The sequence below is a fragment of the Geotrypetes seraphini genome, chromosome 10 (assembly GCF_902459505.1).
Source record: "Geotrypetes seraphini chromosome 10, aGeoSer1.1, whole genome shotgun sequence".
In the NCBI taxonomy this organism is placed as follows: Eukaryota; Metazoa; Chordata; class Amphibia; order Gymnophiona; family Dermophiidae; genus Geotrypetes; species Geotrypetes seraphini.
The window spans coordinates 98,613,742-98,626,248 of record NC_047093.1 but is presented as its reverse complement, the minus strand read 5'-3'; the positions used below and the strand labels follow the sequence as shown (position 1 = coordinate 98,626,248).

At 44.7% G+C, this 12,507-nt stretch overlaps 1 protein-coding gene across 2 annotated transcripts in view; it reads left to right on the top strand.

Moving 5' to 3' along the window:
• Positions 1–12,002, top strand: part of PHPT1 (phosphohistidine phosphatase 1) — a 37,199-nt gene extending 25,197 nt beyond the window's left edge. For both annotated transcript variants that reach the window (XM_033960272.1, XM_033960271.1), the window contains exon 3: positions 10,640–12,002. Coding sequence is in view for 1 of the 2 variants with exons in the window: in XM_033960271.1 (XP_033816162.1) it covers positions 10,640–10,732 (93 nt within the window). In the remaining variant the exon portion in view is untranslated. The remainder of the gene's footprint in view (positions 1–10,639) is intronic.
• Positions 12,003–12,507: the final 505 nt, after the last annotated feature.

Below are 12,507 nucleotides of genomic sequence, written 5' to 3'. Positions count from 1 at the left end.
TGGAAAAATTGCATTACAATTAGTAAAGGGGAAGGGATCTGGGGCAGAGCTTGAGTGGGCCTAGGGAGATCCGTGGTTGGGGTACTCAGTTGATGTTTGTTAGACTTAGGGGGGTACATAGCTTGAAGTAGTTGAGAAACACTGCTGTAGGCAATCAGCTGGCGCCAGTGCCTCTCCTCTATGGCCTTCTTCCCTGCTGGCTCCCCTACTGGCATCTCAGGGCCCATCTGGAGGGCTTCTGCACACGTGCAGACATTGATGTGATGATGTCATGCATACGCGTGATGTCATCACCGCGATGTCCACACACTTCTGGGTGCTTCAAGCCATAGCCATTACCTTTAGGGTGCCCCAGCTCAAGAAAGTTTGAGAGACACTGCCTTAACGTGTCTGTGGAGATGGGGGTGTGGTCAGACACTGTTTCTGGCTTGCAGCTCGAAGATCAGCGTTAGGCAGTGATTCTCTGATTTCAGTTACTGTAAGAGAGCTGAGACAAGTTGCAGCACATTTCCAGCAGCTGACAAACTGAGGTGAATTGAAAGGGGGGAAGGGGGTCTGAATTTCAGCATTTTAAGGGTTTCTGCATGTTCCCTGGGTTCCTCCACCTAGAAAATCCTAAAATCGCCGTTTTTGTACTTTTCTCACTGTGAAAAATATCACAATTTTGGTGTGAATTTCTTAGCAATGGCCATCTTGGATTTAGGTTCTTTTTTCAAAACTTCCCTGCTCTTCCAAAACTACAATTTTTGTCTCAAAGCTTGTTGGAATGGAGTCCTTGGGCTCTTCTATTTCAAATCTTTGTCAGGATTGCTCAAATTTAGTGCTTCCAGAGCGACCTTGCTCCATGTGCCACATGGTGCAGCTGGGATAGGCAGCAGCACCATGCTTATCCTCTCCCCTGCCAAAGCAGGTGACTTAACGTGTGGCTAGCCCATTGGGGCGGCAATTTCTTTTTTTCAGGCTCAGTAAGGCTGAAGGTTCTATATGAAAGAACAAGACACCCCCGCAGCCTAAAAAACACAAGGTCAAGTCATCTGTGACTATTCCCCAGGGACCAGAGACCGTCTCGGAATTTATTAAATATTTGTGGAATTCATTTCAGGATAGCTGTGCCTTCCGTGCACAGTCCCACTTATCTCTCAGTCAGCTGCTCTTCCTGAATTAGCTGACCCTGATTTGGGTGATGCTTTTGATGATCAGTTTGCAGATCCCTTGTATTCCGGGGACGATTTTCCTGTGGCAGAGGACTCGGAACAGTATGCCAAGTCTTTCCTTCTATGGCTTTTAAACCTCAGGATGATCCCATTGTTTTGTGTTTAATTAAGAACATAAGCAGTGCCTCTGCTGGGTCAGACCAGAGGTCCATCATGCCCAGCTGTCCGCTCACGCAGCGACCCATCAAGTCCAGGACCTGTATAGTAATCCTCTACCTATACCCTTCTATCCCCTTTTCCTCCAGGAAATTATCTAATCCCTTCTTGAACCCCAAAGCCGTACTCTGTCCTATCACACCCTCTGGAAGTGCATTCCAGGTGTCCACCACCCTTTGGGTGAAGAAGAACTTCCTAGCATTGGTTCTGAATCTGTCCCCTCTTAATTTTTCTGAATGCCCTCTCGTTCTGGTAGTTTTTGAACGTTTGAAGAATCTGTCCCTCTCCACTTTTTCCATGCCCTTCATGATCTTGTAGACGAGAATGCAAAAGCGGTAACACGATTGTTATGGGAGACTTCAACTATCCCGGGATAGACTGAAGTCTTGGAAACTCAAAATATGCTAGGGAGACCTGATTCATGGAGGCAATACAGGACTGCTTCATGGAGCAGCTTGTAAGAGAACCGACGAGAGGAAATGCCACTCTGGACCTTATCCTCAATGGGCTAAGAGGACCTGCAAAGGAAGTGGAAGTAGTGGGACCGTTGGGAAACAGCGATCACAACGTGATCAAGTTCAAAGTTGAAGTAGGCATATCGAAAGGGAAGAGAACCGCAGTGACAACGTTAAACTTCAAGAAAGGTAACTACCAAGCAATGAGAGTAATGGTACGAAAGAAACTTAGGAACAACTCAAAGAAATCCCAGACTGTAGAGCAAGCCTGGTCACTATTCAAGGACACGGTGAGTGAAGCGCAAAATCTGTACATCCCCAGATATAGAAAAGGATGCAAAAAGAACCGAACTAGAAACCCGGCGTGGATAACCAAAGAAGTGAAAAAAGTGATAGGAGATAAGAAACATTCATTCCGGAAATGGAAAAAGGACAAAACCAGGGAGAACTGGAAAGAGCACAGGAAGCATCAAAAAGAATGTCACCGCATGGTTAGAAGAGCAAAAAGAGAATATGAAGAGATGCTAGCCAGGGAAGCAGGAAATTTCAAGCCGTTCTTCAGATATGTTAAAGGGAAGCTGTTGACTAGGGAGGAGGTGGGACCGCTGGATGACGGAGATAGAAAAGGAGTGGTGAAGGAGAAAAAAGAGGTGGCGGATAGACTAAACATGTTCTTTTCATCAGTATTTACAAAGGAGGATACATCCAACGTGCTGGAACCTGAAAAAATCTTCACAGGGGACCAGGTAGAGAAATTAACATCAATGGAGGTAAGCCTCGAAGCCGTACATAGATAGATAGATAGATAAAAAAGTGATAAATCTCGGGGCCGGACGGAATCCACCCCAGGGTTTTGAAAGAACTAAAGGAGGAAAGTAGCAGAACTACTACAGGAGGTTTGTAACCTATCCCTGAGTACAGGTGTGATCCTGGAGGATTGGAAGATAGCAAATGTTTTGCCCATCTTCAAAAAGGGATCAAGTGGTGACCCGGGGAACTACAGACCGGTAAGTCTGACCCCGGTTCCGGGGAAGATGGCGGAAGCGCTGATAAAATACAGCATCGATGAGCATCTAGAAAGAAATAAACTGATGAAAACAAGCCAGCATGGCTTCTGCAAGGGAAGATCGTGCCTAACGAACTTATTACACTTCTTCGAAGGAATTAACAAACAAATAGACAAAGGGGACCCCATAGACATCGTATACTTGGATTTCCAAAAAGCCTTTGACAAGGTACCCCATGAACGCCTACTACGGAAACTGAAGAGCCATGGGGTGGAAGGAGACGTACATAGATGGATAAAAAATTGGTTGGTGGGTAGGAAGCAGAGGGTAGGAGTGAAGGGCCACTACTCTGACTGGAGGAGGGTCACGAGTGGTGTTTGCAGGGGTCAGTGCTCGGACCGCTGCTGTTCAATGTATTCATAAACGATCTAGAAACAGGGACGAAGTGTGAGGTAATAAAATTTGCAGACGACACCAAAATGCTCATTAAATTTAGTGGAGTTGGGACAAAAAGAGGACTGTGAAGATTTACAAAGGGACCTGAATAAACTAGAAGAGTGGGCGGTGAGATGGCAGATGAAATTTAATGTAGAGAAGGCTGGAAATGGGTGAGAGCACCCTAGAAAAGTACTTGGGGGTAATGGTGGACAAGACAATGAATCCGTCGGCACAGTGCACAGCGGCCTCAAAGAAGGCGAATAGAATGCTAGATATTCTCAAGAAAGGTATTACAGACAGAACGAAAGAGGTTATCCTGCTGTTGTATTGGGTGATGGTGCGCCCGCATATGGAGTAGTGCGTCCAATATTGGTCGCCGTACCTTAAGAAGGATATGGCGTTACTCGAGAGGGTTCAGAAAAGAGCGGCACGATTGATAAAAGGTATGGAAAACATTTCATATGCTGAAAGACTAGAGAAACTGGGGCTTTTTTCACTGGAAAAGCGGAGACTTAGAGGGGACATGATAGAGACTTATAAGATCATGAAGGGCATAGAGAAAGTGGAGAGGGACAGATTCTTCAAACTTTTGAAAATTACAAGAACGAGAGGGCACTCAGAAAAATTAAAAGGGGACTGATTCAGAACCAATGCTAGGAAGTTCTTCTTCACCCAAAGGGTGGTGGACACCTGGAATGAGCTTCCAGAGGGTGTGATAGGACAGAGCACGATAGCTGGGTTCAAGAAAGGATTAGATAATTTCCTGAAGGAAAAAGGGATAGAAGGGTATAGATAGAAAAATACTCTACAGGTCCTGGACCTGATGGGCCACCGCGTGGGCAGTCTGCTGGGCATGATGGACCTCTGGTCTGACCCAGCAGAAGCAATGCTTATGTTCTTAAAGAGCCCCAATTTCTCCAATCTTTCAGCATATGAAAGATTTTCCATACCTTTTATCAATCGTGTCCATACCTTTTATCAAGTCTGCTGCTTTGCCGGATTTCATATCAGAGACTCTGCAAGAGTTGAATTTAGTAATTCAGCTGGCTCCTTCTACCTACTCCTCTCTCCTTTGTGAAGTACAAGCTCAGTCCTCAGCTTTTCCCTGGCACTCTGATATGAGCATTCTGATCTCAGAGCAATGGGACTATCCAGAAGGTGCTCTTAGGGTGGCAAGAGCTATGTCTCGTCTGTACCCTATGTAGCAGGTGTGTCAGCAGCTTTTTGGTCAGCCTAAAGTGGACTCTTTGGTAGCGCAGGTGACTAAACCCACCTTACTTCCAAGTGAGGGTCGTGCAATGCTTAAGAATATGCTGGACTGCTGTGTGGATGTGGTTCTCAGAAGATTCTTTGAGGCAGTAACTTTGGGAGTCAAAGCAGCCTCGGTGGCATCCTTTGTTTCCAGGTTTATTTAAAATTTTCTATCCCGCCCTTCAAGGCGGCTTACAATCTATCACACATGTGTCAAACACAAGGCCCATGGGCCGAATCCGGCCCGCCTGTCCTTTTTATATGGCCAGCAGCAGTACTCCCAAACTTCCCTTTCTCAGAGCCCAGCGTGTCCTCCCTCCTGCGCCAACACGTTGGAAAGTCTGCTGACTTCGGCAGCTATTTGGCAGTGTTGTCTGTGGTTCCCCCTCCTGCCTTCTATCCACCGCGGTCTACCTGGGTGGAAACAGGAAGTTGTGCGTCATTGGAGACAGATCACAGCTGGCGAAAAGCAGGAGGGGAGCCACGTACAACACTGCTGAATCGCTGAGGTCAGCAGACTCCTCAGCTTGGCTGTGATATCAGACTGGCACCGGAGGGAAAGACACACCGGACTGTGAGGAGAGAGGGATCGGCACTGAAAGGAAAGGCATGCTGGGCTGTGAAGAGAGAGAGATGAAGGGAGAGAGGTTGGACCTGGGGTAGTGTGGAGAAAGAGAGAAAAAGATATTTGAAGGGAGAACCGTTGGGAAGAGAAAGGGAGACATGGTGGACCTAGGGGGAGGGAGGCAGGCAGGCAGACAGAGGGAGATATGGGATGGGGCAGTTGGGAAGAGAAAGGGAGAGAAGTTGAATCTGAAGATGGAAAATTGATAGGTAGCTGAAAATTTAAAAAAGGAGAAGGATGAGAAAGAGGGTGAGATTTGAGTGGACAGAGGCAGAAAAGAAAAAAGGAGAAAAGTTGAAAGGGAAACATCAATATGTTGGAGACAGAGAGAGAGCAAGAGAGAAGAGGAGAAAAAAATGGACAGCAGACACTGGAAAAAGAAACTGGGACTGAAAGCAAAATGACCAGACAACAAAAGATAGAAAAAATAATTTTATTTTCTATTATCCCAGGACAAGCAGGCATGATATTCTCACATGTGGGTGACGTCATCTACGGAGCCCCGATGCGGAAGCATTTTCAAGCAAACTTGATTGAAGATTTAAGTTTGCTCTGCTGCTCCACTAGGGGGCGCATCCCCTCGTGGTCTCCAGTTCAAAATTTTCCGCTGAGCCTAGAAGTCGTGTTTTTCAGGCTCTGCCCCAACTGCCTTCTAGCACCGCAATTTTTTCTTGTTTTTTTCTCGATTAAGTCGCTGTGCGCGAATTCTTTACTTTTCAACTTGATTCCTGCTTTGTTTTTGACGACCCGGAGGCTTCCGGGTCCCCGTGGCCGCGTGGCTACTTGAGCCGCGGCTACTTTCGATTCTATGTCCCGGCCTTTGACCGGCTTTAAAAAGTGCACCCGGTGTGAGCGGCTTCTTTCCATCACAGACCCGCATCGCCGGTGCATCCTCTGCCTGGGGGCGGCTCATCCAACTGACTCCTGCCCCCAGTGTGCTACTTTCCAGAACCGGGCCCTCCGTCGAAGAAAAGCCCGCATGGCGGACCTTTTCGCCCCGGACCAACCCTCTACCTCGGCCTCGAGGTCGGCCTCGACCTCGGCCCCAAATACCTCTGCATCGCCCCGAGACCCGAATCCGAAGCCCTCTGGATTTCTATTTTGTGATTACAATATGTCAGATTTGAAATGTGTATCCTGCCAGAGCTGGTGTTAGACAGCAAGTGTGAACTAAATCCTAAAAGTGAGGAAAAGTCTTTTTTTATTTATTTTGTAGCCAGCGTAGGGTTGGAAAGGTTGTATCCCTATACTTCTACTAAGACTAACCCCCCTCCTTTGCTTGTGTGCAGCGTGGTTTTTGGCAGCGGCGGTGATTGATCCGATGCTCACAGAAGTCTTGTGAGCGTCGGAGCAGCTGCTGGGGCCCACGCTTTGTGTCAGCAATAAAAAATCTGTCCCACGACTTAGCCTGTGTTTTAGATTTTGGCCCCTTATGTGATTTGAGTTTGACACCCCTGGTCTAAAACTTAGTAATTTAACAATACAATATACAAAAACAATCCATAATACATAAGGTTTAAGGAAAGAAATACAAATTTTTTCCAGAAAAAGAAAAGAGGATACGCGCTTGCTTGCTTGTCCTTGCATACCCTGGAAAATGAGGCTGTGGAGCCGCCTCTTCAGCTTCTTTTAGCTGGAGAAGATTATGTAACTGACGCGCTGTATGATCTTATGTGATTGTGAATTATAGGAAAAGCAAATTGACCCTGATGCAGACCCTGGAATACCTGGGTGTCTTGTTCGACACAGCAACTGGCTATGTCTATCTTTCAGAGGCATGCAGACAGAAGTTGCGCTCTGAGATTTCTTGTCTCCTGGACAAAGCAGTTCCATCGGTGTGGGACTATCTTCTGGTCCTGGGGTCCATGGCGGCCACAATAAATGTGGTTCCTTGGGCTCCACAGACGGATGTGTTGCAGTCAGCTCTTCCTTGGACTCTGAAGGCCTGGGTTAGCATGAACTGGTAGCTTCTTCTGCAGTCCCTCTCCAGGGGTATGCCGCTGTGGATTGCATCTTGGGTGGTTGTAATGACAGATGCCAGTCTCTGCGAATGGGAAGCCCATTGCAGTCATCCCATTCAGGGGTGTTGGATGTCCTCTCAACTAGTCTATCAACCGCTTGGAACTATGAGCCATTCACTTGGCTCTGGTGAAATTGCAGCTGACTCTGGAGGGCCAAGAAGTCAGAGCAACTATGCGTCAGCGGTAGCATATGTCAATCGCCAGGGAGGATCCAAGAGTGTGCTTGTTTGGCTCAGGAATCCTACCTGCTCTTCCTCTGGGCAGAGCGTCATCTCCAGACCCTTTCAGCAGTGCATGTGGTGGGAGTTGACAATGTTCAAGCAGATTTCCTCAGCAGACAGACCTTGGATCCGGACAAGCAGGTGCTGTCCTCTGCAGCATTTCAATCCTTTGTGCGGTGCTGAAATTGGCCTCACTTCAACCTCATGGCAACAGCGAAGAACTCCAAAGCCGCCCGATTCTTCAGTTAAAGATCCAAGCCTGGAAGCGAAGGCCTAAATGTTCTAGTACAGCCATGGCCATAGGGAGCTCGGTATGTTTTTCCTCCCTGGCCCTTGATAGGTCGAGTCCTTTGCCAAATTACGACTCATCAGTGAAGGGTCATTCTGGTGACTCCAATTTGGCCTCACAGACCATGTTATGCAGATCTGATGTGCCTGCGCATAAGTCACAGCCTGCAGTCGTGGACTCTCCAAGACTTTCAATCTCAGGGTCCAGTCTGAATGGAAGATCTGGATCACTTTGCTCTTATGGCATGGCTATTAAGTGCGAAGTGTTAGAGCTCAAAAGATATTCTGAGGTTGTCATTTCTACTCTTCTGAAATCTAAGAAGTTGACTACTGTGTCTGCCTACACTAAGGCGTGGAAGACTTTTCAACATTGGTGCGACCAAGAACATGTGGAGACATATTCTGCTCCGGTTTCAGTAGTGCTTGCCTTTCTCCAGGCAGGCCTTGATAATGGCCTCACTGTGACTTCCCTTCAGGTCCTAGTCGCGGGGCTCTCTTGTTTCAGAGCCTGGGACCATAGTCCTTCGCTTGCGTCTCACCCTGACGTGGCCAGATTTCTGAAAGTTCCTCTTTGTATTAGACAACCATTTAAACCACCGTTCCCTTCGTGGAACCTTAACTTGGTTCTGTATGGCCTCACAAAGCCTCCATTTGAACCTCTGACGGATGTTTCCCTCTTGGACCTCATGCTAAAGATGTTTTTTTCTAATTACCATTACTTCAGTAAGATATGTCTCAGAGCTCCAGGCCTTTCTTGAGGATTTCGGAGACTGGGTTCTTTCCCCTGCATAGTTCTTTGTTTCTGCCGAAGGTGGTGTGTGCATTCCAGGTTGATCAGGAAGTGTGTTTGCCTGTTTTTCAGCCTACTGGTTCTAAGAAGCAGGATCACATTTTGAAGAAGTTGGATGTGCATAGAGTTTTTCTGCGTTATCTGGAGTTCACAAATTTCGCCTCTCTGACCATCTGCTTGTACTGACTCATTCTTCTAAGCAGGGCGCTCCTGCATCCAAGGCCACTATTTCCAGATGGATCAGTAAGGCCATTTCGTCAGCCTACATTTTTTGCAGTAAACCATCTCCTGTTTCTGTTAAGGCGCATTTGACCAGGAGTATGGCCTCCTCGTGGGCCGAGGCTAAGGCGATCTTTCTGGAGGAGATTTGTAAAGCAGCTACTTGGTTTACTCTGCACATATTTGCCAAATTTTACAGAATTGAGTGTGGCTGCCAGACGGGACTCTGCCTTTTGGTCCTCGATCTTGAGGTCAGCGCAGTCAGCCCACCCTAGGCTTATGGGACTGCTTTTGCACATTCTGCTTGTTTAGAATGACTCACCTCTTGCACTGGAAAAATAATGGAAAGCTCAGAAAGCTCATCATTATGTCCTTACCTTGATAATATCTTTTCCAGTATATTGATGAGTCATTCTAGACTCCTGCCCTGTCCTTTCTATGCCTGCCTATAGTCTCATTCTGCTTATGCTTTTCCAAGTTTGATTCTTGGATGCCAGTCAGCCCTTTCAGGCCTTGAAGAATTCTGTATATATGTTGCAGCTGCATTCAGGGGTACTTCTGAGCTCCTTTGATGTCTTTGTTGTTTTCATGTTGCTTATTTGAGCAGAGGAGTTAATTCTTGGGAAAGCTCCCTTTGATGATGTCGATGGAGCTCTATTTGCTTAGGTACTAACTACAGATGGCAGTAGAGCTCCCAATGAAGTAGAGGAGGTTGAGAGAAAAAATCCAGAGTGGATTCCTTCTGCAGATGGCTCGCAGCCATTGGGAGATAACCTGTTTGTCTAGAATGACTTACTTATCTACTGGAAAAGTTATTATCAAGGTAGACATAATCTCTTTTTATGATGAGCTTTCCATTATTTTGAATCGCCAAGACCACCCCAGGATCACAACCCTGACTGTTACTCTCCATGCCTCATGCATGCATAAGAGAACAGGGCACAGCAAGCAGTACCATTATGACTCTGACTGAGTCCATCTCTTCTTCTTGTAGTCCAGAATAGTCATGGGGCTACTGGCTGTGGAGCAGGTTGGACATGAGACGAGTGCTTCTTTGTTATCTAGAGGTCATCAACAAGTTTGGCTATCTGGCCATCAGGTTTCAAATTTTATTTTAATTTGATGAATCGCTTATTTAATTTTACTAAGCGAAGTACAAAATTGGTATAAGTATAAACATATATTTAAACATACAATTTAAAAATAAAAATAATGGGTTAGACTAGACTTACAGACCGACTAAAACACGAGGTAAGAGGATCAGAACAATTCCGTGATTGGCACATGCAAATTTAGCGAGTCATCGCTACTCTCTGCCAACCTCATTTCTTTGAGTGTTTTTTGGAGAATGACTCACTTTTTTAAATCACCATCAGAACGGCTGCGATAGCAGCCTGTTTTGAAAAGCGTTTTTTGAGAATCGAGGCCTGAGTCCTAAGATGCTGGTAGAGCAGAGTGGTAGTATGAGAAGCTGCTTTGTTACCATGAGTTTAGACAATGCACTTCAAATGGAAGGAACAAGTTGCCACCTTTAAATGTTGCTACAGAATAATAATAATAACTTTATTTCTTCTATACCGCCATAATCTTACGACTTCTAGGCGGTTCACAGTGAAGAGAGCTGGACAGTCAGCAAATTACAGAATACAAATGGCGAGGATGATACAATACAGTCAGTGAATTACAGATTACAATTAGTAAAATACAATACAGTTAGTACAGTACATGTATTGCTCAAGTTATCAGCATGGAGTTAATAGTTTAGAACTGGTAACTGATTAGGAGATTAATCTGTTGAATAGTGCTGTCTTAATTTCTTTCTGAAATACGACATAGGTCAGCCTAGCTCTTTTTATTTCCTAGAAATCATGCTTCAGTCCAAAGTACTTGTATGAAACAAATTATGACAAAAATGTCCAAAGAAACTATTGACTATATGTTAATTCTCTTACAGGGCTTTGGTCGAGCGAATCACTTTGTCTCCACAGAGAAGCTGAAGAAGAAATACCCAAACTACACCATTACCTGGGCTGATGAAGGATATTAACACCAAGAACAATTTAATGTGAACAGACTTGGTGCAGACTTGGCCCTTAATCCTGGTGCTAAAAGATATATCAGTCTAGTCAGTGCATAAGAAAACTATATAAGCCTAATAGGCCAAAACAAAAAACTTTCACATTTTAACCAATATTTTCTACACCCACATGTATTACTTCGATCTTGTTTCAAGGGGTCTCTCTGCTGTCTTGGGAGGAGTTACCTCTGAGTTCTGCTCCTTGAAAGAAAGGGGGTGTAGTTGAAAATGTTGTGCAGTAAATATTTTCCTGAAAACTAAATTACGGTACTGTTTTTTTCCATTTCCATGACAGCTTTTCAATTCTGTGAGTTTACAGATTTGTGGGGAAAGATAATATTTATTTTGAGTAGGTAGCAAGAGGCAGCGGAAGTGCTACAGCTGGTGGCCATGTCGCAAGAAGCCATATTCAGTAGCTGTAGCTTACCAGAAACCATGAAGGGCATAGCTTTTCCTTGAATTTCCTGATTGAAAATGCCATGCTAATAAAAGTTGTGTACAGTCAGAACATGCTGTGTACAATCTTCTGCAAATAATCTTGTAAGTTGACAATCTTTCCGGAGCATAGCTTTTATTAAATCCTTTTGGAGTAAATGTAAAGTACATTGTTCTACAACTCATGCACTCATCTTCTCAATCTCATGTAAAATTTGTGTGGTAGAAAAAAATTCTAAGTGAAAGGCTGTCTTAGATAAACATGTTAATAGAATAAAGTGAGGAAAAAAAGAAAGTAGGGTTGTACAGAGGTCTTCCAACAAGAACATTCAAATGGGCATGAAATCTTCAATGAAGTGAGTCTTCAATGAACCGAAAATCAGCAGTTAGGACCCGCCAAAGAACTGTGTTTCAGCAAGTGCTTTTTTGTCTCTCCAATGAAAGAGCGATAATTTGTTCAAATAGCACTGCAATGAGCAGATCCCTTTGTTTTGACATACAATCAATGAGTAATCTGTCTGTTAAGGCATGATTCTTTGCTGCTCTTATTTTCAAAGAAGAATTACTTTTTAGTTTATACATCAACAGATCTCTGAGGCAAGCACTTGCCAAAATACAACTCCATATCAAGTCCTAGCTGTTGATTTCAAGTAAAGACTTCATGCCCATTTGAGTGTTCTTGTTGGAAGACCTCTTTGTAACCCTACTTCTTTCTCCTTCCATGGTTTTTGTAGTAGTTCTTGATTTCTCTACCTTAGTGGTTTTTGTGTCTTCATCAGAATAAAGTGAACCTGTTGAAGTTCTATGTTTCCAACTCCTTGAGCTCATAATTGTGTCTCAACTTTAGATATTGAGAGTATTGGGATCTCCAGACTAATAACAATGCCAGCTTTACTGCTTTAAACACTTTTTCTTTTTGCAAAAAATCAAATGTCATTAATGTGTTTAGTACATTCTTTGGTTCTAAATCTAGTACCTAAGATACACTCGACCAGTCTGGATTTCAGGATAACTACAGGGAATATATATGAGAGAGTTGCATGCACTGCCTCTGTTGTATTAAAATCTATCAACGTATATTCATTGTGGATATCCCAAAAACCAGTCTTACTAGCTTCAGAATGTCTAGTTTAGTGTTTTCTTACCATATCCTTCACTCTTCTCCCCCTACCCCCACCCCTCATTTAATATCCCCTTTGGACTGAACAACTACTGCTGTAATATAAGTGAGGTTTGGGAATGATCTGATCCAGAGCAAGGGAACATCTTTTTTTGTGATGGGGCCAAACAGACCATGCTCCAGCTCTACC